Source organism: Lynx rufus, unplaced genomic scaffold (assembly GCF_022079265.1).
Source record: "Lynx rufus isolate CCGP_SWC_20201006 ecotype Redwood Valley unplaced genomic scaffold, mLynRuf1.p SCAF_5, whole genome shotgun sequence".
Taxonomy (NCBI): Eukaryota; Metazoa; Chordata; class Mammalia; order Carnivora; family Felidae; genus Lynx; species Lynx rufus.
In genome coordinates, this window is record NW_025814867.1 from 85540774 (window position 1) to 85568589 (window position 27816).

Sequence of the window (27816 nt, forward strand, 5' to 3'; positions counted from 1 at the left end):
CCATACCTCTAACTGATTCATGTGGGGTAAATGAAAAAATAAAAATGTAAATATCAACAGCAATAAGGAGAAAGATAAAGTATTAAATGTCCAAATGTTTTCATTGATATCCTTTAGAAACAAAATTGAAAAAAGCCTTTGTAAAAAAAAAAAAAAACTACTTGATTCTTTATTCACTCTCTATTACACATGATTTTTATTTTCCTGCCAGAGAATGATTCTGACCACACAATTTTTTTTAATTAAAAAAAAATACTTTTTTAAAGTTTTTCTTTAAATCCCAGTTAACATACAGTGGAATACTAGTTTCAGGTGTACAACTGGCCATAGAATCTTTTTTTTTTTTTAATTTGAGAAAGGGAGAGCACACACAAGCAGGGGAGAGAGGTGGAGGGAGAGAGAATCTTTCAAAAAAAAAATTTTTTTTAACGTTTTATTTATTTTTGAGACAGAGAGAGACAGAACATGAACGGGGGAGGGGCAGAGAGAGAGGGAGACACAGAATCGGAAACAGGCTCCAGGCTCTGAGCCATCGGCCCAGAGCCCGACGCGGGGCTCGAACTCACAGACCGCGAGATCGTGACCTGAGCTGAAGTCGGACACTTAACCAACTAAGCCACCCAGGCGCCCCAAGAGAGAGAATCTTAAACAGGCTCCACGCTCTGCACAAAGCCCAATGTGGGCCTCAATCCCACGACCGTGGGGTCATGACTTGAGCCGAAATCAAGAGTTGGACACTCGACTGACTGAGCCACTCAGACGCCCCCATACAATCTTAATTATCACTGAATATTAATAAAAACCAAAAGAAAACACACTGAAACAGAACTATCACTACTATACATATTTGATTTAGATGGCAACTATACTACTGCACTTGAGGATCTAATGCATACACGCCTTGGTGACATGTAACATTGATTCGACGCGTAAGGCTGGTACATGTTGCACTAGTCAAATGCCCTCAACATTTTCTTATACTGAGTGAATAAAATAACCATTATACCATGGTTTTATAGACTTTAATTGATGGCATATAATATTATTCATTCACTCAGACTGAAGTGAGGTACAAAGTAGACCCTAAGATTCAACTAATACTTGTAAACTTGTGTGAGTGTAACTTCCACAATAGTACTGCAATGCAAGTGATGGTTTTCTGCCCGTCAGACTGGCAGTAAATACCTCTGCTACAACCCACCCCACTGCTATTACAGCAGAAAGGGGAAAAATTCACCTCTCTCTGTTGGAGGAGAAATATAAAGGAAAAAAAAAAATCTTCTCACATGGTGGAGGGTTGGAGGAAGTACGAGCTGAGGAGATGTGAAGACTGACAGTCCTGTCTCCTACGTGCTCAGACTGTATCAGGAAGAGAGAGTTTGGAGCACAGCAGATGTGTCCCATGCTTCTATTAGTGATGGACATTAGAAGTTTCACAGGTGCCTATTACTAGCCAGGTGCTCCCAATCCTGTGTCTGGAATCCCTTCTACTCCTACCACATCAGATATCATCACTTCTCTTTCTACTTTTCAACTTCTTCCATTTCCATCTGCTTGTATATAGGTGGAAATCCTACTACCTTAAAATAAAACCTTCCTCCAACTTACAGTCCCCTCTAGCTACTACCTTCTCCCTCCTTTTCCTTCACAACACAACTTCTGGAAAAATATTCCGTTCTTCACTTGTCCATTTCATATTCATAACTACTACCCACTGTAGTTTAGTTCTGCCACTCAGACCCTCTACTCTCGCAGAGGTAACAAATAACCTTCTTGCTGCTAGACGCAATAGCCCTAGGTTTACTGGACCTTTTTTCCAATATTTGTACTGACAACCACCCCCTCCTTTTAGAGATGTTCTTTACTTGGCCTGTGCTACCACCGTCTCCTGGGTTCCCACCTCCTCTCTCATCTATGTTCTCATGGAGCTCTCATACTTAACTATCCCTTAAAAATATGCCATTCTTGGGGCACCTGGGTGGCTCAGTCAATTAGGCATCCAACTTTGGCTCAGGTCATGATCTCATGGTTCGTGGGTTCGAGCCTCATGTCGGGCTCTGTGCTGACAGCTCGGAGCCTGGAGCCTACTTCAGATTCTATGTCTCCCTCTCTCTCTGCCCCTGCCCAGCTTGCACTCTGTCTCTTTATCTCTCTCAAAAATAAATTAAGACATAAAAAATAAAATAAAATAAATATGTCATTCTTAGGGCCCTGTTTGAAGCCAGATTCTCTTTTCACTCTATACTAGCAGCCCTTGACCGTAACATCTTTAAGCATACTGTTCTAGCACTTACATTTTTCAAAACTATCTTTTGAAATACAAAAAGGATTTTGAGATACTTATTAACTCTCCTTGGGTCAATTCACCCACTATTGTGGTTACAATTAGCAATTATATGCTACTGCCTCCTTTAATCTAGGTTTTGGTACTTTGTTTTTTTGTTTTTTTTGTTTTTATGAGCTCCAGATATATTCACTTAGATGTCCTATCCTCAAAATTCAACACATTTAAACCTCACCTCATCATGTCCCTCTACCTTCAAATTGGCTGTATCTTAAATATCCCTCAAGTCTATTTATTTCTATTAATACATGTTCCTAGTTCCAGATACAGTCATCTCATAACTGAATTATAAAAAGAAAATCCTAACTGACCACCTCCAACCAGGCTATATTTTCCACTAGACTCCATATAGACACCAAAGCTACATGAAAAGTCATGTGAGAACTGAGAGGGGGAAACAGCAAAACTGAAATTAATAAATGTCTAAAATATATAATTATTTAAACTATTCAACTGCAATCCAACTTAATTTTTTTATAAATTATATTTCATGTAGAATGAGGGTGCAACATAAAATTTGACAGAATGTGGGAAGTACCTAGCCTAGGAAACTCTTGCCTTTCTCCCAAGTCTGGGTTACATGTTCCATCTGTATGTTCCTATAACTCTTTCATCCTTTGCTATGTATAGAGACAGCTAGCTGTTTCCCAATAACCATTCTCTCTTTCTTTCTTAATACAACCCCCAAATTCTAGTAGGTCACATGATTATCTGGCATTAAATCTGTATCCCCCATCTTTCCTTGCAGCTAGTGTGACATTAGGATGTACACAGAAGTGACCTCTACAATTTCCAGGAGATATTCATAAAAAGAGAGAATGCATCTTTCTTTCTCCTCTCCTCTTTCCCGTTAGCTAGAATGTAGGTATGGTGACTAAAGCTTGATCAGCCACTTTGAACCATGAGATAGGATCAAAAAATATAATAAGCCTGCATCCCTGCAAATCAAGCGACCACCATACCAGGACTCTGACTTGACATGGGAGAAATAATACTCCATGCTGTTGAAGCTACCATTATTTTCAGGCTTCTAACACATGCAAACAAGCCTAGTCTCAATGTATATTCCCACACAGGGCACTTAGTACAAAAAGTAATAATAGTCTGGTGACATGTTGGTTTCCTCCAATAGATTAAGTTCTACTTAAGTCTACGTAAGTCTACTTAGAGTTAGGGAACAGTATGGCAACTCATGGCATATACTCTGCATACCATCCCAACACACACACACACACACACACACACACACACACACACACACACACAGAGTATTTACTTTTGGTCCATGAATGCAATTCTCGTTATGCTCTTACCTTTTCCTCATTTCCCTAAATTCTATTTTTCATCCTTAACCCCCTGTCCTCAAAAGGTAATACGAACCTATGGGGGGGGGGGGGAATCACCCAAAAGTTGGTATTAATGAATCCAGAAAGCTCACCAATCAACAAAAAAGAATGTCCCAGAACAAATTAATATAAAGTTCTGCTCAGTTATCAAAAATAATTTGAATACAATGAAATTTCTATATAATACTGTTATACATATATACAATTCACACGTGTGTATGTATAAAATGAAAAAGTTCCCAAGAGTTCCTTAATCTTAAGATTCTAAAAATTTTATTATTCAAAATAGCAAAATATACATTTTTTGCAAAATAAAAAAGGAGCTCTAACTTCAAATGAAAAATCAGTAGGATTTTTTAATTATCCAAATGTAAGATATGAAAAATAAACTGAGCCACATATACTATGAAACACTTTGTTTTTAAATTTTCTTTTCAACACCCTCATATACTATCTGTAACACTTTTTAAAAATTTTTTTATGTTTCTTTTTTTTGAGAGAAAGAGAGAGAGAGAGAGCAAGGGAGGGACAGAGAGAGAGAGAGGGAGAGAAAAATCCCAAGCAGGTTTCACATTATCAGCGCAGAGCCCAATGTGGGGTTCGAACCCACGAACCATGAGATAACCTGAGATGAAATCAAGAGTCAGATGCTTAACCCACTGAGCCACCCAGGTGCCCCAATAGCATAGTTTTAACTTTAATCTTATTTTTGGTTATACACATTTAACCCACACATAAATCATCTGTAGCATCAAACTTCTTTATTAAATAAATGTCATATTTCCCAAAATGCTAAATTTCTTTAAAAGTACAGATCTCAGAGCAAAGGCATCAAAAGAAAAGAAAAAAGAAAAAAAAAGTGGGACTTTATCAAACCAAAAAACTTCTGCAAAGGAAACTATCAACAAAATGAAAAGACAACCTACTGAATGGCAAAATATATTTGCAAATCATATATCTGATATAAATGTCCAAGATATATAAAGAATCCATACAACACAATAGCAAAAAGACAAAAACTCTGATTTAAAAATGGGCAGAGGATCTGAGGGGACATTTCTCCAAAGGAGACATACAGATGGCCAAAAGGTACATGAAAAGGTGCTCAACATCACTAATCATCATGAAAATGCCAATCAAAACCACAATAAGCTAGCACCTCATGCCTGTCAAAATGGCTGTCATCAAAAAGACAAGAAATAAAAAGTGTCGATAAGGATGAAGAGAAAAGTGCACTGCTGGTGGGAATATAAACTGGTGCAGCCACTATGGAAAACAGTATGGAGGTTCCTCAAAAAATTAAAAGCAGAACTACCATATGTAGAAGAAGCAATGCCTCTTCTGGATATGTACCCAAAGTAAACAAAGACACTCATTTGAAAAAATATCTGCATCACTATGTTCGCCACAGCATTATTTACAATAGCCAAGAAATGGACACCCCCTAAGTGTCCATCAATAGAAGAATAAGGGAAATGTGGTGTATATATACACAAGGGAATACTATTCAGCCATTTTTTTAAAAAAAGGAAATTCTGTCATTTGCAACAACACAGATGGACCTTGAGGGCATTATGCTAAGTGAAGTCAACAGAGAAAGATAAATACCATATGATCCTACTTATATATGAATCTAAAAAAAAAAAAAAAAACTCACAAGATACAACAGACTGGCAGAGGTTGGGGAGGGGGCCGAGTAGACAAAATGGGTGAATGGGGTCAAAAGGTAGTCCTGGAAATGTAATGTACAGCATGGTGACTATAGTTAACACTACTGTATTGTATGTTGAAAGTTGCTTAAGAGTAATCTAAAAGTTCTGATCACAAGAAAAAAAAAATTGTAACTAACTGGAGTTATAGATGTTAACTAGACTTTTGAGATGGTCGTTTGACCTATATGTATATGTATACATACATACACACACACACACACACACCTCAAATTATTTTATATAGCTGAAACTAATGCAATATTGTATGTCAATTATATCTCAATTAAAAAAAAAATACACAGATATCAGGGGTCCCTGGGTGGCTCAGTCATTTGAGCGTCCAACTTCGGCACAGATCATGATCTTATTCTTCCTGAGCCCAGGTCAGGTTTGCTGCTGTCAGTGCAGAGCCTGCTTTGGATCCTCTGTCCTCCTCTCTCTGCCCCTCCCCAACTCTCATGTACACAGGTGCTGTCTCTCTCTCTCTCAAAAATAATAAACATTTTTTAAAAATATAAGTATCAATGTATAATACAGAATCAAGCAATACAGTACAATATTACCTGTGCACCAAGATCCTTCATGTAGGGCCCGAGTTCACTGAATAGATCATATCCTTGATGGAAGAAGGCCAAATGGGCATACATAAAAGATAACATCTAATAAAAGAAAAAAAAGATTAGCATTTTAAAATCAATTCTTAGATAAATACTCTGAATTTTTTTAAAAATCTTGATCTTATCTAATGTTTAAAAATTATTCCTTTAGGGCCCAAAATATCAAACCTATTTAAAATTGAAATTGGGTCATTTTTCTTAAGAGTATTTCAGAAATATATGTGAAGTGAGAATAAATTTTATTTAAAAGAAATCTCCAAGTGGTTTAAAAATTTAACAATGCCCCAAATTTTAGTTGTTTAGATTATATCCAGATGATCAAGATTCATATAATAATAATTTAAAGAATCAAGTATTCAATACTTTCACCATCTTCCCAGGTGCATTATAAAATATCTATGTGCCTTTCAACCAAATTCACTGGCAAAACTTTAAATTGCAAATAAAACATTAAAAGATTAGAATGGGAAATATGAAGCTCTCAAAATAAAACAATCACACTTTATAACCTGCTAGGATCACTAAGCACAACCCAAAGCAGGGAATGCTAATTTTTTTTCTCAAGATGCTTAAAGGAGTCAACAGACTTTGCCAATATGGAGGTTTCTGAATATTCATTCCCAATATACAAATATGTTGCTAATGGGTTAAGATTTTTTTCCAGGTTTTCCTATATTTTACCTATTTGTGAAAGAAAAATCATCTTTATTTTTATTTATTGTTTTTATATGGGAAGAAATTTAATTCAATTACAATACTGAAAGAATCCTTCAAGCATCCCTCTATGTTAGCAAGATGAGGCATCTATTTAATTTTCTGAAACCTAAAATAGGTCATAAGGTCTTTAACATTCAAGAATGCTTCAAAAGAATTTTTTTTAAGAGAAAAATCAATTAAATAAAACAAACACAAAAGGACAAAGCTCAATAAAAGATTATTTTGGAATTAGGTAACAGTAGTTGTGCAACTTTATGAATATAATAAAAAACAATTATATAAAAAAGAGGGTGAAAGATTAATAGCTACAACTACATAAAACATGCCTACACAGCAAAACACATAAGCCTATTGAAAGATTAGTGATAAAACTAGAAAAATACAATGGCAAAGAGTAAATAGTCTTAAAATATAAGACATGTTACAAATCAGTATGAAAAAGATGAACACTCCAACAACAACAACAACAAAAGAGAAAACATAAAAGGCCAAAAAATATACAGAAAAAAATTCAAACTCATACACATTTAATACAAACTCATTTGTAGTAAAGAAATGCAAAACTGAGGGGCGCCTGGGTGGCGCAGTCGGTTAAGCGTCCGACTTCATCCAGGTCACGATCTCGCGGTCCGTGAGTTCGAGCCCCGCGTCAGGCTCTGGGCTGATGGCTCAGAGCCTGGAGCCTGTTTCCGATTCTGTGTCTCCCTCTCTCTCTGCCCCTCCCCCGTTCATGCTCTGTCTCTCTCTGTCCCAAAAATAAATAAAAAACGTTGAAAAAAAAAAATTTAAAAAAAAAAAAGAAATGCAAAACTGAACAATGACATGACATTTTCTATCTACCAAATTATAGGTAGAGTGGAAGAAACTAATACCCAGTGTTAGTAATATAGTTCACTTTCACACACTACTAGTGGAAATGTTGTGTAAGTCTTAAAATTTAACATTATTTTTTAAAAGTTTTAATAAATGCTTAAACCCTTGACTCTTAGCCAAATCTCTTGTCATAATATATCCTAAGGAAATTACGATAATAAGTCATATTGTTTATCAGAATGACCACTAGAATATTTTTAAAGTCAAAAACATGGAAATTACTTTAAAATCCATTAATGGATAAAATTAATTTATGGCATATTCAAGATCAGCAAACTATGACCTGCAAACTATATCCAGCCCCATCATATGTTCTTGGATGGCCTATGAGCTAATGTGGTATTTACATTTATTAATGGTTGAAAGAAAATGAAAAGATGGCATGAAATTCATTACAGGTGAAAATTGTATGAAATTCAAATTTCCATGTCTATAAGAAAAATGTTTTATTAAAACACAGCCATTCTATTCATTTACATATTATCTATGGCTGCTTTGACTCTCTCTCTCTCTCTCTCTATTTCAGAGAGCACACCGCAGGGGAGAGGGTTTGGGGCAGGGTGGGGAGAGGGAGAGGGAGAGGGAGAGGGAGAGGGAGAGGGAGAGGGAGAGGGAGAGAGAGAGACAGAGAGACAGAGAGACAGAGAGACAGAGAGAGAATCTTAAGCAGACTCCACACTCAGCATGGAGGGCTCGATCCCAAGACCCTGGGATCATGACCTGAGCCAAAATCAAGAGTCGAACACTCAACTGACTGAGCCACCCTGGCGCCCTTATGGTTACTTTCTCATTACAGCATACAGTTAAGTAATTACAACACAGACCACATGGCCCACAAGACCTAACATAGTCACTACCTGGCCCTTCACAAAAAAAGGTTGCCTACCCCTAATATATCCACATGGTGGAATTCTATTTCGCCACAAAAGTCATCGTTAAATAAAAAATATTTAATGACACCTGATGACTTTAGTGTTACTATTGAGAAAAGAAAGTTACAAAACATATGTAGCAATGATTCTTATTTTGTTTAAAAAAAAAATTAAAAGCCATTTTGGGGGCGCCTAGGTGGCTCAGCCAGTTGAGCATCCGACTTCAGCTCAGGTCATAGTCTCACAGTTCGTGAGTTCAAGCTCCGCATCAGGCTCTGTGTTAACAGCTCAGAGCCTGGAGTCTGCTTCAGATTCTGTATATCTCTCTCTCTCCCACTCCCCTGCTCATGCTCTGCCTCTCTCTGTCTCTCAAAAATAAGTAAATGTTGGGGCACCTGGGTGGCTCAGTCGGTTAAGCAGCCGACTTCGGCTCAGGTCATGATCTCACGGTCCGTGAGTTCGAGCCCTGCGTCAGGCTCTGTGCTGACAGCTCAGAGCCTGGAGCCTGTTTTGGATTCTGTGTCTCCCTCTCTCTGACCCTCCCCCGTTCATGCTCTGTCTCTCTGTCTCAAAAATAAATAAACGTTAAAAAAAAAAATTAAAAAAAAAATAAGTAAATGTTTAAAAAAAAATTTTTTTAATTAAAAGCCATTTTAGAATACACATATACACATTCACATACATACATGCACACAGAAAGAGAGGAAAAAAGATACAGATATACGCCAAGATAATAACAGTGGTTCTCCCTTGGTAGTAAGATTTATAAGTATTTTAATTCTTTTCTTCATACATTTCAGTTTTCAATTTTCTACAATTAACATACATTACTCTCAGTCTGGAAAAGGAAGTGGAAGTAAAGAGCAAGTACAATGTACTTACCTGTAAGCACTATCATAAATATAGAATTTAGGAAAAAGCTTGGTGGGGACAAGGATCAAAGCAATTTAAGTATACCCTTTCAGGGGAAAAGAAAAATAAAACACTTCAGTGAACAAAGAGAGGAAAAATTATTTCTAAGATTCTCGAAATATGAAAAAGTTCATTGCCATACCACTACCACCCCCTGCCCACTTCCTTGATAGCTTTAAGACCAAAAATGGTCACATAAAAAAAAAAAGTCACTTTCTCTATGGGTATAGTGGCTCAGGGAAAAAAATTATTCTCAAATTTCATCCCATTTATTTTCCAACTGCACTCCAAAGAACAAACCAAAAGGCTGATACATCATCAATAATCCTAAGGAAAAATTCTCCAAATGATACTATTTATGCATGCCCTGAATCTGAAATATTTAAACATCTACACTAAGGAGCTCGCAGTGTGTTAATAGAGGAGATACACATAAATAACTGTAACGTGAAGAAGACAAAAAAGTGGTTAAGTGGCATATGAGAAATACAAAAAGATCTGTAAAGATTAATTATGAACCTGGAATAAATATATTTACATATATATACACACAAACATATGATGCTGCTTAAATGCTTACATATGTGCATTCAGATCATACCAAAATATTTAAAATATCATTTCAATAAATATCTTACTGATTTTAGGATTTCTGATCTTCGTTTTGATTGAAGGACATTAATCTGAGGGAAAATACAGTTGGTTAATCACCCAGTTTTTACTTTAAAAACTAATCTACAGTGCAATATTGTAAAATTTGCTTATTCTGAAGTTTAATACTTTTCCAGAAAAGTAAATAAAAACAAAGTTCAAGGTTTTTACCCTTTGACCTGCGTTTTGCAAGAACAGTTAAGACAAACATACCAATGAAACTGTCATCCATTTCAGTTCAAAGAAAAACTGGTCATGCTTAAGCCATAAATACTGTAATGATAAAACTATCACTTTGATAGACCTTTGAATTTCTCAGAATTCCATCTTTTCCCCGTCCTCCTCATCTAACTGTCCATCCAGACCCTTCAACATGTATCTGTAATACAAATCCTCACTACTTTTACCACCACTACCAACCATCATCCTATCTTTTCTAGACTGTTGCAATGGCCTATGAACTAGTCTCTCTATACTTGACTCTACAATCCATTCTCCACACAGCAAGCAGAGTGATCTTTTCAAAATATAAATAAGATTATGCTATGTCCAACGTAAAACCTTCCAACTTCCTTCTATCACCTAAGTGGCCCTTTGTGATGATTGCCTCTCTAACCTAGCTTTCTACTACTTTCCCCTTTCTGTGCTCCAATTACAATCCAAAACTACTTCCATCTCAACACCTTCAAACTAGCTGCTCTGTCTTCATGTCATGATTTTCTGCCCAGACACAAGGATACCTCTTACTAATCAGGCCCCAGCTTAAATACTATCTCCTCAAAAACGTCCAAGGTAGGCCCTATATACTAGAGTTGGTATACTCTCTAGTATATCAACCTATTTATTTTCTTCATAGCATTCATAACTACCTTATATTTTCTTATTTACCTATGTCTTACTCCCAGCTGCATTCCCCAAGTAGTACGTAGTGAGGACTCAATAAATATTTGTTAAATAAATTAATAGACCTTAAATATTTTACGTAGACTAAACTTACTAAAAGACCAGTAAATTATGAAAGTTACCTTTGTAGTATCTCTCCCAACTCTAGAAAATTCTTAACAAGTATTTTATTTTTATCTGTTACATATCAGCTTAATGAAATTAAATGTTTATACAAAAAAAGAATCATTCATTTTTTGCTATCATTGTCAAAAGATTTACAGAATATCTTCCTTTTTAATATGTTCTTCCGCCTGTTGTCTTACAAGATAATTTTAAAGCACTGATCGCAAAACAAAACCACACCAAGAAAAATCCAAATAACTACACTTAACTAACCACTAATTTCCTTTGTATGTGTTTCAAGGCCCATTCAGTTTTGAGAACTAAAATATTAACTTTCAAATGCTCTAAATAAAAGCAGGGGCTGCAGATAACCTATTATTCAAACTTTGAAAAATACCAAACAAAAGTGCCTCTCTTCTATGTATTTTTTTCTGTTTGGCAACAAAAAACAGCATTTACTTGAAAAAAAGTAAAATCACGTATTTAAGGAAGCTAAAGCATGACAAACTTTATAAATTTGGATATTTATTACTTACTATGCCCTAAAATCGCCACTTAGGCCATATAATTAAATGACACAACAGTTCTCATAAGAAAAATCAAATAATGCAATAGCTATAGAGGAAGCAGGGGTCCTAATGTGAAACTATTTGGATGAACACCACAGAAAATGGAAAATTTATTTTCCAACCACTGGACTAGAGGGAAGGAACACAACCTAGGAATAAAAGACACAGAAATAAATAATTACAATAAATGCAAGTAAGTGCTCTAACAGCAATGTGCATGACAATATTATGGCAGCACAGTGGAAGCAGAGGCAAGAATGATTCATTTTGCCTGGACAGTTTTGAGTAACTGACCACAGAACAGAGAATAAACTAGTAATGGAGCACGTAAAAGCAATGCAAGCAAGACCAGTTTTATGAGAACATCTTAATAGTCTAGATAAGAAATAATAAAGTGCTACAGCAAGGGTCAGAAAGAACAGACTTTAGAGATTCACAGAACTTTATAAGGCAGTTTTGGCTGTTAGGTATAGCAGCTGAGAATGAGAATATCTGGTGTAACAACTCTCCACAGGAACTTCTAGGATTGAGCAAAAGGGTGTCGCCATTCAAGTTAGGTAAGGGCAAAAAGACGCCATCTGGAAGAAGACAGTTTTCAGTTGGGAATACAAAAAGAAAGAGGGGCGTCTGAGAAAAATAAATTTTGTCATCTGTACTTAGTGGTAATTCAAGCAAAGAGCATGAGATTATCAGGAAAATCAAAAGGTCAGAAAAGAACAGAACCAAAGATGTAAACCTGAAAAAGAGGTTGAAAAGGTAGGCAAAGGAGAGAACCTCAACATGGAAACTGAAAAGCAACAGAAGCTGGGAAGATGACCTAAAGTTATTTGAAATAAATTAAGACAAAAGTATATTTCAAGAAAGAGTGTGGTCTACCATTTCAGTGAAACGCGAGAGTCAAGTTGGTTAAAAATTAAATTCTATCTAATGAGTAAGACCTTAGCATAAGCCATTTCAGTGGAATCGGATAGGAAGACAGTATTCGTATTACTGCAGAAGTGGGGTGAATGTGAGGTAGGTAATGGGAAATAGGAAATTACAGACCATGCCATTCTAGAGACTTTCATTAATAAACAGAATTCACTTCATTTTTTAAAATGTAACTTCCCACTTACTGAATAGAAAATTTTTAAAAATCTTGGTCTTTTTCTACTGTTTTGCAAAGTTATCTAAGGAGGGTTTTTTTAATGTTTTATTTTTGAAAGAGTGTAAGTGCAAGGGGGGGAAGAGGAGGGGTAGAGAGAAAGAGGGACAGATAATCTAAAGCGGGCTCCGTGCTGACATCAGAAAGCTGGATGTAAGGCTTGAAACCACGAATGGAGAGATCATGACCTGAGCTGAAGTCCGACACTCAACTGACCGGGCCACCTAGGCACCCCATCTAAGTAGTTTTTAAGCACTAATTTGTATATGGTTACTTATGTATTTTTTTAAAGAAATGCCCTGTGATCACTATTAAGTCAACAATCTCTGAGGACTCTATTACTGTTTTGTAAAAGGAGATTTAGACAAAATAATCCCCTAAGCTTTAGAGCTTTCAACTCATGATACATGGGAAAATACCAAGTACATGTGAAACAATGTATATGTGCCTTCACTTTTCACATCTCTTGAATCCCTTTGGAGACCTATCAAATCCAAATAGATTTCAATTATACATAGGACCAGAAGATCACCAGGCAACTTACCAAACACTGATCTCTAGTTTTAAAAAACACCACATTTTGGGGGCGCCTGGGTGGCTCAGTCGGTTGAGCATCTGACTTCAGCTCAGGTCATGATCCCACAGCTCGTGAGTCCGAGCCCCGCATCGGGCTTTGTGCTGACAGCTCGGAGCCTGGAACCTGTTTCAGATTCTGTCTCCCTCTCTCTCTGCCCCTAACCCACTCACATTCTGTCTCTGTCTCTCTCAAAAATAAATAACCATTAAAAAAAAATTTTAAACACCATATTTTTTCTCATATTTACATTATGGTAAATATGAGAACAGTGTTTCTAGAAATATTTTTCATTTGGCAACAAAGTAAGCCTTAGTACTTCTAGGAGTCTACTCTAAAGAAATAATCAGAAATGTGGCAAAAGATTTATATACAAAGATGTTATTATTATTTATAATTATTGAAAGCTACATTTTCACTATTTCCAGTAAAAACTGGCAACACTATATCTGATCATCAGATACTAACTAAATTGACACAGTAATTCCACAGAATAAAATATAGCAATTAAAAATGCTTTTTACAACATTTAAAAATGAGAGAAGTATCATGTTAAGTGAAAAGGTGAAGAAATCCAAACCAAAGGTGTACACATGTACACACATAAATATATGCACAGAGATATACAGACAAGTGCAAAGTTTTCACAAAAGATCATGGTTTGATTTTAAACTCAAAGAAACATTATTAATTGTTCTTTCAATGCCATCATTCAAAAGTAAGGACGTGTTTAGTAAGCGTTTTTTGAAAACACATAATAAATATACCTGAAGTACGTAGTCGAGGGCTATATGTCGAAAACATTTTCTTGTTGCTGTCAAAATGTTTGTGGCTTCCTCAACTTCGTGCTGTTTGTTTCTTTGTACTTGAGCATTTTTTACTAATGCATTTTCTTTTTCTTCACTGACTTTTTCAAATTGCTTCTTGGCATCTTTGAATTTTCTAAGATCTCTAAAAAATAAAAATAGTGAAACTTTCATAAATCCAATTATGGGTGGTCTGCAAACCACACTTTAAGAAATATCATTCATTTCTTGTTGAGGGAAATTACTGGGTCAAGGGCATGAATATATTCTTAAAACACACACTGATACAATCCTTTGTAAAACAACTGTGTACCCGTAAAGAGTAACAGTTTCCATTCAGTATTCCAAAAATCCAAAACCCTTGATTAATGATCTTAGATAAATACATGATATCCCTTCATTTTTTCCTACCAGAGAACTAGGCAAAATGACTTGAAGACAAATAATTTAAAAATGATAATAAAGTGTATGTGAAAAAGGCTTTAAACTCTTTGTTAAGAAGCCATAAATTTTCATGTATACGTTCTATAAGGACATTCTGAACATCAGTCTATTATTTGCAAAGAATCTGCAAGACGTCACTAACGAAACAATAAATTCCAACCTACTAAATGGCAGTGCACTATGTTCATGTGAGCTGCCACTATCTGCAGCTTATAACATCTGCCATTTATCCTGAATACTATATTGTAACCAACGTTATCTGTAATTTTATATACTCTCAGTCAGGAATTAAAAGAGAAAAACTGATTAATGTGGGAAAGGAAAATGTTCCTATCTAGAAAATTTGGATGTCTTTTATTTCTAGTTTCATTTTATTTCACATATAGAACGGGATGAATGTGACATAAAAGGCTCACATGTGGCAAAAAACATGCACTTTCCTGACTCATTTTCATATATTCCATTATCTTCTCTTCAAAAGAAATACCATATTGAGACAAAGGAAAACTTAGTCTCAACTATAATAACTAATAGCATTTCAATCACTTTTGGGGTCTGCTTTGATTTTGAAAGGCCATTAAATTATTTCTTTTATTTTTTAATCTTTAACAATCCTAGTTATGTATCCTGAATATAAATTTCATAATATAAATGATTCACTGAAAGGCATAAAGTCTGATTCCTTTACAGAGTAACTCAGGAAAAAATGCAATATATATTTCACAAAGCAAAAAAGCAAACAAAAACTCCAAAATTTTCAATAAATCATGGTCCATAAAATTCCTCTCAAAAGATACCAACTCCCAGATGTGATCATTCACTGGTTACTTTTCTTTTCACTGTAATTGACTTACTCTTTAACAAAGTTCTGAAGCTGTGCTTTAATTGATCTCTGAGTTTGGTCAAATAGGATCTAAAATAAAATGTAACATTAAACAATTAGAAAAGTAAACAAAAAAATAATTTTCACGTAGATGGATAAATAATACATCTTTCCACTATTACTCCAATTCTAATAACACCTATATTTCTTATTGAAGACCAACTAAAAAAGTAAGGATTTAAAAAAGAAACTGAAACTGATTTTTAAGCCAGTTTCATCTAAAAAATAAAATTATTTTTATTTACAGAAAAAAATCACATCTGCATTAACATTTAAATACAATGTTGAAATAATAGAGTGATTTATTTCCTTGATTTTAATTCAAGCTTTGACAAATAACCTAAAAAGTAATATGAAGTCTACTTTATTTACTACAGGAATTTCTTACTTTAACATATCAAAACATACTAAGTAAAAACAACTCCAGAACTGCTTCATATCATCTTAGTTAGAGGTTATTCAACAGGGAAAATGTAGGGATTTCAATGTTTTACATTCTTAATTCAAGTAAACATTATATGGTCCTTTGGGTTCAATGATTGCTAAGATTAGAGACAAGAATAAAATTTTACTCCTCATGACAATATTTTGCCCCATTTAAATGATACCACATATTAAACTCTAGTAGCTCCATGTGTGGGCAATTTCACTGGGCTTGTCATGGAAACTCCAAATACTTCTATAATTAACAGATACATTTCATTCAATAATTAACAGATACACTTCATTCAGAGTTGGAAACAGATGTCAGATGAACAGACACAAAAATCAATATTCAAAACAAAAAGAAAATCCTGTGTTCTCCTACTTATTAAAAACAATACCAATTTCACTCTCTCTGAAATCTTGCTACTAGCAAAGTCTCATGTTCTTGCCTAAATACCAAACACCACACACACACACACACACACACACACACACACACACCTGGATTGAGTACTAAAGGGTTTTAAAATCTGACAATTTACTTCCAGAGAGAAAAATTATTTTCTGTACTATGTTAAACTATTAAACCCATATTAAGCAGAAGAAAGGAAATAATAAAGGTAAGACTGGAAGTCAGCTACATAGAAAACAGAAACTCAACAGCCAAAACTCAATGAAAGCAAAAGCTAGTTCTTTCAGAAGATCTATAAAGTTGATAAATCTCCCATCAAAGTGATCAAGAAAAAATTTTAAAACACAAATTTCAAATGTCAAGAAGGAGAAAGATGACATTACCACAGATTCTACAGCTATTAAAAAAGGATAATCAGGGCGCCTGGGTGGCGCAGTCAGTTAAGTGTCCGACTTCAGCCAGGTCACGATCTCACGGTCTGTGAGTTCGAGCCCCGTGTCAGGCTCTGGGCTGATGGCTCAGAGCCTGGAGCCTGTTTCCGATTCTGTGTCTCCCTCTCTCTCTGCCCCTCCCCCGTTCATGCTCTGTCTCTCTCTGTCCCAAAAATAAAATAAAGGTTGAAAAAAAAAAAATTAAAAAAAAAAAAAAAAGGATAATCAGGAGAATTGGGGAACAATTTTGGGCCTATAAATTCAATAGAGATGGGTTAATTCTTTGAAAGACAAAACTACCAAAGTTCACTCAATAAGAAATCAATAACCTAAACAGAAACAAAGAAATAGAATCTATAGTTAAAAACCTCCCATAGCCTATAAAGTTAAAGCTATATTTACACAAAACCTAGCAATCCCATTCCTAGGTATTTGCCCAAGAAAAAAGAAAACTTAGAGTTACACCAAAACCTGTATGCAAATGTTTATAGCAGTGCAATTCCTAAGTGCCTCAAACTAGAAACAATCTAAATGTCCTTGAAGAAGTAAGCTATGGTACATCACACAATAGAATACTACTCAGCAATAAAAAGGAGCAACTATTAATACATACAACAACATAGATGAATTTCAATGGATTTTGCTAAGTAAAATAAGTCATATTCAAAAGGCTACAAGCTATATGATATGATTTACAGGACACCCAGGAAAAGATATAACTATAGGGATGGAGAACAAATCAGTAATTACTAGTGGTAAGGGGTAGGAGGAAGGGTACTACAAAGGCATAACATAAGGCTATTTTTAGGGTTATTGGAACAGTCATGCATATAGATTGTGGTATGGAGATCCAACTGTATGCATGTGTCAAAATTCATAAAACTAACTATATTAGTTAGTATCCTTCCAGAACTAGAACAAATGATCCTATTGTATGGAACCACAAAAGACCCCAGAGAGCCAAAGTAATCTTGCAAAACAAAAACAAAAACAAACAAAAAACAGAAAACTGGAGGCATCATACTATACTACAAAGCTATAGTACTCAAAACAGTATGGTACTAGCATGGAAACAGACACCTAGATCATGGAACAGAATAAAGAGCCCAGAAATAACTTCACACTTATATAGTCAACTAATCTACGACAAAGGAGGCAAGAACATACAATGGGGAAAATACAGTCTCTTTAATACATGATTGGGAAAACTGGACAGCTACATGCAAAAGAATGAAACTGGACCACTTTCTTGCACCATACACAAAAATAAAATCAAAACAGATTAAAGACCTAAATGTGAGACCTGAAACCTTATGTATCCTAAAAGAATACATAGGCAGTAAATTCTTGGACATTGGCCTTAGTATTCTTCCTAATCTATCTCCCCAGGCAAGGGAAACAAAAGAAAAATAAACAATTGGGACTACATCAAACTAAAAAGGTTTTGCACGGTGAAAGAAACCATCAATAAAATAAAAAGGCAATATACTGAATGGGAGAAGATACTTGCAAATGATATATTTGATAAAGGGTTAATACCCCAAATATATAAAGAACTCATACACCAAACAATCTGATTTAAAAATTGGCAGAGGACTTGGGTAGACTTTTTTCCAAAGAAAAGATACAAATGGCCAAGAGACACATGAAAAGATGCTCAACATCATTTATCATCAGGGAAATGCAAATCAAAACCACAATGAGATATCACCTCACACAACTCAGAATGGCTAGTATCAAAAAGACAAAAAAGAGTAAGTGTTAGTGAGGATGTGGAAACAAGAGAATTCTCAATATCCCTCATGACCACATATGTAAAAATTCTTAATATGTAATAATGATATACAATAACAACATATAAAAAGAACAATATACGATGACAATTGGGATTTATTCTGGGAATGCAAGATGGATTTAACATTAAAAAGTCAATGAATATAATTTACCATGATAACAAACTAAAACAGAAAAACTGTATGAGCATCTCAATAGAGACCAAAAAGCATTTGACAAAATTCAACACCCATTCCTGATAAAAACTCTCAGGAATCCAGGAATAAAAGGGAACTTCCTCAAACTAATAAAGAGCACATACAAAAAATGTACAGCTAACATATTCGGTGGTGAAAGGCTTCTTAATGGCAACACTCAAGAACGAGGCCTTAAGAATATCTGCTCTCATCACTTCTATTCAACATTCTACTAGAGATCCTAGCAAGGCAATCAAGCAAGAAAAATGAAAAAAGGGGAACATATTAGAATGGAAGAATACAAAGCTATCTTTATCTACAGATGATATGATTGAGATAATACTATGGAATTTACAGAAAAGTCTACCAGAACTAACAAGCATATTTAGCAAGGCCACAGGAACAAAGTCAATATACAAAAATCAGTGATATTTCTATATACCAGCAACAACTTAGCAAGTGAACTTTAAAAAGGCCTGGGTGGGTGGCTCAGTCGGTTAAGTGTCCAACTTTGGCTCAGGTCATGATCTTGCGGTTTGAGCTCGAGCCCCACGCTGGGCTCCCTGCTGTCAGCACGGAGCCCGCTTCAGATCCTCTGTCCCCCTCTCTCTGCCTCTCCCCTGCATACACTCTGTCTTTCAAAAATAAACACGACAAAAAAATACATCATTTACAGTAGCATCAAAAAATAGGAAATGCTGGGGTACCCAGGTGGCCCAGTCAGTTAAGCATCGGACTCTTGATCTCAGCTCAGGTCATGATCTCATGGTTTGTGAGTTCAAGCCCCACATCAGGCTCTGTGCTCTCCCTCTCTCTCTGCCTCTACCCCACTCATGCTCACTCTCTCTCTCTCTCAAAATAAACAAATTAAAAAAAAATTTAATAGGAAATGCTTAGGGATACATACGTAAGACTTGTACAGTGAAGACTACAAAACATTACCAAGAGAAATTAAGGAAAACTTAAGTAAATAGAGAGATATACTGTGTTCATGGATTCAAAGACTGATTATTAGTAAGATGTCCATTCTCACCAAATGGATCTATACATTCAATACAATCCCACTCCAAATCCCAGTAAGGCTTTCTGTAGAAGTTAAAAATTTGACTCTAAAATTTATATGAAAATGTAAAAGACCTAGAATAGCCAATTTTGAAAAAAAGGAAGAAAGCTGGAATACCTATACTACCTGATTTCAAGACTTACTATGAAAGCTACAGTAATTAAGGCTATTGTGGTATTAGAATAAAGACAGGCAAAAAGATCAATGAAATAAGACAGAGCCCAAAACTGACCCACACATTTTTTTAGACAAAAAGTACCAATGGTGCAGTACCAACTGGTGGTATAGTGGTGAACACAGCTGCCTTCAAAAAGGTGCCAATAGGGAAAAACCATTTTGAGCAAATGGTGTTACAACAAACAAGTGAAGAGCCATAGCCTGAAAAAAAAAAAGGAACTTTCACCCTTACCATGCAAACATATAGAAAAAGTAACTCAGAGTGGATCACAAATCTAAACATAAACCAGGCAAACATTTCTTGGTAGAATACAAAAAGAAAACATAAAATAAAAAAGTGAATAAACTGATTTAATCAAAATTAAAAGCTATAGCTTTTCAGAAGATACTCATAAAAATGGAAAAGACAAGCCAAAGCCTCAGAGAAAGTATCTGCCAAACATTTATCTGGCAAAAGACATTTCTGGAATACAGAAAGAACTCTTATAACTAAGTAATAATAAGATAAGCAATCCAAAAAAGTTTAATGGGCAAAAGAGCTGACATTTCACCAAAGAAGATACATTGACAGAAAAACACACAAAAACACACTGAGCATCATTAACTATTAAGAAAATACAAATTAGGGGCACCTGGGTGGATCAGTCAGTTGGGCCTCCAACTCTTGATTCTGGCTCAAGTCATGATCTCACAGTTTGTTAGATCAAGCCCCACATTGTGCTCTGTGCTAAAAGCACAGAGCCTGCTTGGGATTCTCTCTCTGCCCTTCCCTTGCTCGCACGCACTCTCTCAAAATAAATAAACTTAAAAAAAAACTCCCTATCTTGGAATTGGATCTCTCTCAAAATAAATAAACTTAAAAAAAAAAAAAAACAGAAAATGCAAATTAAAACCATGATGAATTTAAAAAGAGTGGCCATACCAAGTGTTGTTGATCATGTGAAGCATCTAGAACTCTTGTACATGGCTGCTGTAAAATGATACAGTCAACTTTGGAAAATAATTTCTAAATTTTGGGAGGTTTTCTTTAATTTCTTTGAAGAAGTTAAATATTTTTAGAAATTTAAAGGTTATGGGTACTCTGTACTGTAACTATTCAGTAAGTCTAAGAGTATCTGAAAATAAAGATTTTTAAAAATTTTTAGAAATTTAATATATGAATATTAACATTATTATTATTATAAACAGTAAGTTCTTTTTCTTTCCTTAATTTTCTTTGCAATATTTTATAGTCTTCACTATACACACAGTTTTGTAAAAAGTTAAATATAATCCTACCTTATGTATGAACTAGCCACTCCTGGCTATTCACACAAGAGAAATAAATGCATATATGTATACAAACTTTTACATATATTTTTGTAAGCAACTTTATTTGTAATAGCCAAAGCCCAGAAACAACTCAAATGTTCATTGTGGTGGCTTTAAAATATGTCCACAAATTCTTTGACACTCCTCCCTTCAAAAATGGGGCCTGATCACCTTGAGAGCAGGCTGGTCATAGCGACTTACTTCTAACAAATGGTAATATGGAGGACGTGACAATGTATGCCTTCTAAGACTAAGTCATGAAAAGCAATGTAGCTTTTTCTTTGCCCTTGCTCTTGTGCTCTTGGATCCCCTGTTTGGGGAGTAACCAGATTCCATGTACTAAGGACACTCAAGCAGCCGAGGGACAAGGCTCCCTGGCGAGGAACTGAGGCCTGGATCCAACAGCCACACACACTTCCTATCTCGGAATTGGATCCTCCAGCCCCAGTAAAGCTTTCAACTGACTGTGGCCCAGCCAATATCTTAATAGCAATCTCATACAAGACTCTGAGCCAGAGCCACCCAGCTAAATCTAAAGTCTAAGAACTCCTGGCCCAGAAACCAGATAATGTTTATTGTTTTAAGCCACTATATTTTGGGGTAATCCACTCTATGGTAATAGATAACTAATACATCCATCAACAGGTGAATGGATAAACAAATTATGATATATCCATACAATGCAATACTATTAAGCAATAAAAAAGGAATAAATTATTGTTTTTCTTTTTTTAATATTTATTTTTTTGGGGGAGAGCATAAGTAGGGGAGGGGCAGAGAGAGGGACAGAGGATTCAAAGTGGACTCCACGCTGACAGGCTGACAGCAGAGAGCCAAAGTGGGGCTCAAACTCACAAACTGCGAGATCATGACCTGAGCCGAAGTCAGATGCTCAACCGACTGGGCCACCCAGATGCCCCTAGAAAGAATTATTGTTAAACACAACACAATTGAGTCTCAAAATAATTACACTGATTCAATTTACATGTAAGTATAGAAAATCGAAACTAACCAATAATGACAGAAAGCAGATCGGTGAATGTCTAGAAATAAGAAGGCAGCAAATAGAATTACAAAGTAGCAAAGGAAAACTTTTGGGGTGTAACTGTTATGTTCATTAAATTAATTAAGGTGACAGTTTTATTCAGGTTTACATACGTCAACGCTCACCAAATTGTATGCTTTGATATGCTGTTTATACCAATTATCCCTCAGTAACGTTTAAAAATAAGTATATTCCAGAGAGAAAAACACAATGTTTTCCTGTGTAGTGTTTCATTGTTTTAAAACTATACAAACATTACGTAGTATCTACATCCTCCAAGATAAAACATTACCTAAACTAAATTTTATATATGTTTGACTAGAATAGGAAGTACTTTAGGAAATTGCCAATAATCGAGGCTACACATTTTCAACACTTCGATTACAGTGAAAATTATATTGTTAATGCAAAAGCAACTGAGTAAAAAGCTGTCTCCTAGTTGCCAATCTCAAGCCATCCAGCCACAGAACAGCTCGCTAACACTTTTCTGTGGTGAACCGCTGCACAGAACTGCCTCATTTAGTCTCATTTCCTAAGTCACTAATCTATACTCTGCTTGAGAGAGAATTCACATCATTTATTTTCATATGCTGCAAGTAAAAAGCTATAGAAGACTTGAAAGAAACAGGGACTAAAGTAAAAGTAGCCTTGTCAGGACCAATCTCAAGTAGCACTGGTACCTAGAAGCCAGGTACCAAATGAAGTCTGCAAGACTCTTTCCTTAAGTTTGATTTGATTTCCCCATTTTCCTTGTGTTGCGTTCTACTATCTTCACTAGTTGAGGATTCTGATCCAGATCTTATCCAAAGTGTCCAGTGACCACCCAAAAACTTTACCTAGGTTTTAGACCAAAAAAATTGTTTTACCCTTGGAATTAAGTATATCTCAGGTCTTCTGTTTCTACACCAGAAAACGTGGAATGGTACAATAAAACCACAATGACAGACTCGGGGGTGGTGGGGGGAGGTACCAACACAAAAGCTAAGGTTCAGTTCCATTTCTAAAATTAGCAGTATTATTCCTACCAACATATACATAATAATCAAGAATATGTCATTTGACCTATGCGTGGGCTAATTACAAAAGGATCTGACTTAAGTGCACAGATAATGGTTGTTTTAAACCAATGGCTTACACTCAGGTTATCCCCCATTCATGTCTGGACACAGTTAAAGCAACACTATCTCAGCTGTTTTCAGAAAACGATGAAAACTGAGATGCAGTTTACGTATGGCAAACAGTACTCTACAAAGTTTAGTACAAGATAGGCTACACATCCACAGTTGGCACTGAAGATTTTCCAGTTCTTACCATTTAGGCCCCATTGGCTCAAAGCATAAATTTTGTAGTTTAAAGTCTTTGTCGCCCATTTAAATATTATTCAGCTACCACAGCATTCTCTTCTATGATTCCTTCCATAGGACATAATCATCCCTCTCCTTTCCAAAATCTATAGAAGAGTACAGGGCTATGGCTGTGAACGCCCTGAATCTTTTATTTAGTTAAGCTCATTAGGCCTGTAATAAATAGGTCAATAACAAATCAAGAGGACTCTTCTTTGCTATCATCAGGAACAGAGCCCAATATGCAAATTATTGTTTATTATGCATTCCTCTTTTTCTATATTCTTTGCCTGTCCTAGCCTATCCATTTCTCTAAATTCTTCTTTCTCCCTTTCTCGAGTCCTCTACAGCAGTGGTTCTTCACTAGCTTTAGTGTGAAAATCACCTGCAAAGCTAACAGAAACTACCAAGGTCCAAGCTTGTTAAAGAAAGATAAAATCCTTCTGTATTTTTATTACATTTGCTAGGTGATTCCATTACTCAGAGATTGAGACAGGCTGCTCTAACCTAGGGGTTCTTACATTGGTTGCACATTAGAATAACCTGGGGAACTTTTAAATACCCTGATGCTGAGATAATTAGAAACACTGGTGAGACTCAGGAATCAGCACATTTTAAGCTCCCCAGGTGTGAACCAAAATTATTCGTATCACCTGGGTGCTTGTTAGAAAAGAATTTCCAAAACCAGGCCAGACTTACAGAATCAGAGTCTGCGTTTATTAAGAATTCCAAGTAGCTTATTTGGAAGAAGCAATACACTGCTTCTCAAACTGGGCTGAACTCTGGAATGACCTGGGGACCTTTGAAAATTACTGATGCCTACTCACAGAGACTCTGATTTTAACTAGTCTGGGTTACAGCCTTGGTTCATCCACTACCACTCCACTGATAAGAATTCAAGGTAGCTAAAATCACTAAATCACTTTCACTAAAGCAGAAAGAGGCCTCTCTTCAGTGGGTGTTACGACACATACAGTCCTGGGAACTGGGCAAAAATAAAGTAGTCCTTTAGTGCACAGGTCAGCACATTTTTCTGTAAAGGACTAGACGGTATTTTAGGTTTGTGGGCCATGTGGTCCCTGTCACAACTACTCTGTTGTAGTGCAAAAGCAGCCATAGACAATACAGAAACAAATGAATATGTGTTCCAATGAAACTTTATATGCAAAGCAAGGGAGGGATGGGTTAGATTTGGCCTTTAAGCCAAAGTCTGCCAACCCCTGCTCTAGAACAGTGGTTCTCAAACTTTAGAGTACCTTAGAACTGCCTAGAAGGCTTTGTTCAAACACAGATTGCTGGCTCCTGGCCTCAGAGTTGCTGATTCAGTAGATCTGGGTAAACTCTGAGAAGCTGAAATTCTAACAAGTCCCGGGGTGATGCTGATACTATTGGTCCATGGGCCACAATTTGAGAACCGCTGGGTTATTTTTTTTTTTTAATGTTTATTTATTTTTGAGAGAAAAAGAAAGAGAGCGAGTGCAGGCTCACGTGCACATGAGTGGGGGAGGGACAGAGAGAGGGAGACAGAGAATCCCAAGCAGGCTCCCTGCTATCAACGCAGAGCCCAATGCAGGGTTCAATATCACAAACCACGAGATCATGAGCTGAGCTGAAATCAAGAGTCAGATGCTTAACCAACTGAGCCAACCAGGAGCCCCGAGAATCACTGATTTATTTTTTTAATTTTTTTTTCAACATTTATTTATTTTTGGGACAGAGAGAGACAGAGCATGAACGGGGGAGGGGCAGAGAGAGAGGGAGACACAGAATCGGAAACAGGCTCCAGGCTCTGAGCCATCAGCCCAGAGCCCGACGCGGGGCTCGAACTCACGGACCGCGAGATCGTGACCTGGCTGAAGTCGGACGCTCAACCGACTGCGCCACCCAGGCACCCCTAGAATCACTGATTTAAAGTAGTGGTTCTCAAACTTCACTACATGTCAGAATCACCTAGAGAAATTTTTTAAATTCTGATGCTATACTCCAGATGACATAAATCAAAATCTGTTTCTACTGTAAAGGCTCCTAACACTTATGGAACACATTATTGGTGTGTTGAAAGATACAGTAGACTGTTTATATAGAGGGCCACCAATAATTCCTCTCATCACTCCATGTGCATGGTACTCTCCCACCAAGAGGTAGAGTTTATTACCCTTTACCTTAAATCTGGCATAGCCCTGTATCTTGCTTTGATCAAAAGAATGTAGCAAAAGTGATCCTATGTGACTTCCAGGCCAAGCCCATAAGAAGTCTTAACACCTACTGATTTCACTCACTTGAAAGCCAGCTATCACATTAAGAAGACTGACTACCTGGGGCACCTGTGTGGCTCAGTCAGTTGAGCGACAGACTCTTGATTTCAGCTCAGGTCATGATCCCAGGGTTGTGGCATTGATTGAGGCCCACATCAGGGTAAATGCCGAGTGAGGAGCCTTGGGATATATTCTCTCTCTCTCTCTCTCTCTCTCTCTCTCTCTCTCCCTCTCCCTCTCTCTCTCCCTCTCTCTCTCTCTCCCTCCCTCCCTCCCCTCCACCCCCATCTGCCCATCTCTCCTAGTCATGCTCTCTCTTCTAAAATAAAAAAACATTTTAAGTCTGACTACCCTCCTGTAGAGAGACCACATTATAAGAGTGAAGTCCTAGAGAATGACGGACTCCAAAGGGCAGGAGAAACCTGGCCAACCTCACCCATTCTAGCCACCCCAGCTGAGGCACCAGACAAATTGGATCCTCCAGCCATATACAAGCCACTCAGCCAACACCAACTGGAGTAGAGACTAGCTGGCCTCCCCAAACCCTGCCCAAACACATGATAGTTGTTGTTTTAAGTCACTAAATTTTGGGGTGGTTGTTAAACAGAGATAAATAAGATGTCAACAGTCATACAGAAGATATTAGTGTCGTGTTTATATAAGTTTTTACAGTGATTTAAGAAGTTGTAAACTATTTGGTACAACCATTCCAAAATTAACAACTGCTGGGGTGCCTGTGTGGCTCAGTAGGTTAGGCATCCAAATCTTCTGACTCTTGATTTCGGCCCAGGTCATAATCTTGTGGTTTGTGGGTTCAAACCCCAAGTCCGGCTCCGAACTGACAGTGCAGAGCTTGCCTGGGATTCTCTCTCTCTCTCTGCTCTGCTCACTCTCTCTCTTTCTCTCTCTCTCAAAATAAATAAATAAACTTAAAACATTTTAATTAAAAAAGAAATTAACTGCTAAAATGAATCTTTTTTGCTAAAATTATATTTTAATACTATTTGTCCGACTTGCTCTATAAAGTATTTAAATGCAGTAATTATTGCTTTGACAAAACTATATAATGTTCCCCCTGGCATTACCATTTGAATCACCCAAAACTACTGCAGTCACAATTTGTTTGTCATCACTTCTTTGCTTAGTACCCGTTGTCAAATATTTCATCTTTCTTTGGCTCTTTCACAAATTTTTGCTATTAATTTGTTCTTACTTTTCACATTTCTTCTACTAATAAGATACATATGGTTGTTTTGTTAGCATCATCATTTCTTTTTTTTTTCTTTTTCAACGTTTATTTATTTTTGGGACAGAGAGAGACAGAGCATGAACGGGGGAGGGGCAGAGAGAGAGGGAGACACAGAATCGGAAACAGGCTCCAGGCTCCGAGCCGTCAGCACAGAGCCCGATGCGGGGCTCGAACTCACGGACCGCGAGATCGTGACCTGGCTGAAGTCGGACGCTTAACCGACTGCGCCACCCAGGCGCCCCAGCATCATCATTTCTTAAGAGGTGTTCCTACTAGAATGCAATTGGAGGCACCTGGGTGGCTCAGTCAGTTAAGCGTCCAACTTCAGCTCAGGTCATGATCTCACGGTTCATGAGTTCAAAACCTGCGTCGGGCTCTATGCTGACAGCTCAGAGCCTGGAGCCTGCTTCGAATTCTGTGTCTCCCTCTTTCACTGCCCCTTCCCTGTTCACACTCTGTCCTCCCTCTCTCTCTCAAAAATAAACATTAAAAAAAAAAAAAAAAGAACGCAATTGATTCTTTTTTGATTCTTACACTTTTCAGTAGTTATTTATTATTGGCTTTTGATGTTAATTAGCCAAATTCTGATTCTTGATGAAATTTTGCTGTTTTATCTTTAATTATTAAAAAAATTTATTTCTGGGAATGCAAGCTGGTGCAGC

The 27816-nt window shown here is 36.5% G+C and overlaps 1 protein-coding gene across 1 annotated transcript in view; it reads right to left on the bottom strand.

Moving 5' to 3' along the window:
• Window positions 1–27816, bottom strand: part of ACAP2 (ArfGAP with coiled-coil, ankyrin repeat and PH domains 2) — a 155202-nt gene that overhangs the window by 48318 nt on the left and 79068 nt on the right. The window contains exons 5-8 of the mRNA XM_047099315.1: window positions 15444–15502; window positions 14107–14290; window positions 10032–10076; window positions 5966–6061 (exon numbers count right to left, since the gene is read on the bottom strand). Of these exons, the coding sequence (XP_046955271.1) occupies window positions 5966–6061; window positions 10032–10076; window positions 14107–14290; window positions 15444–15502 (384 nt within the window). The remainder of the gene's footprint in view (window positions 1–5965; window positions 6062–10031; window positions 10077–14106; window positions 14291–15443; window positions 15503–27816) is intronic.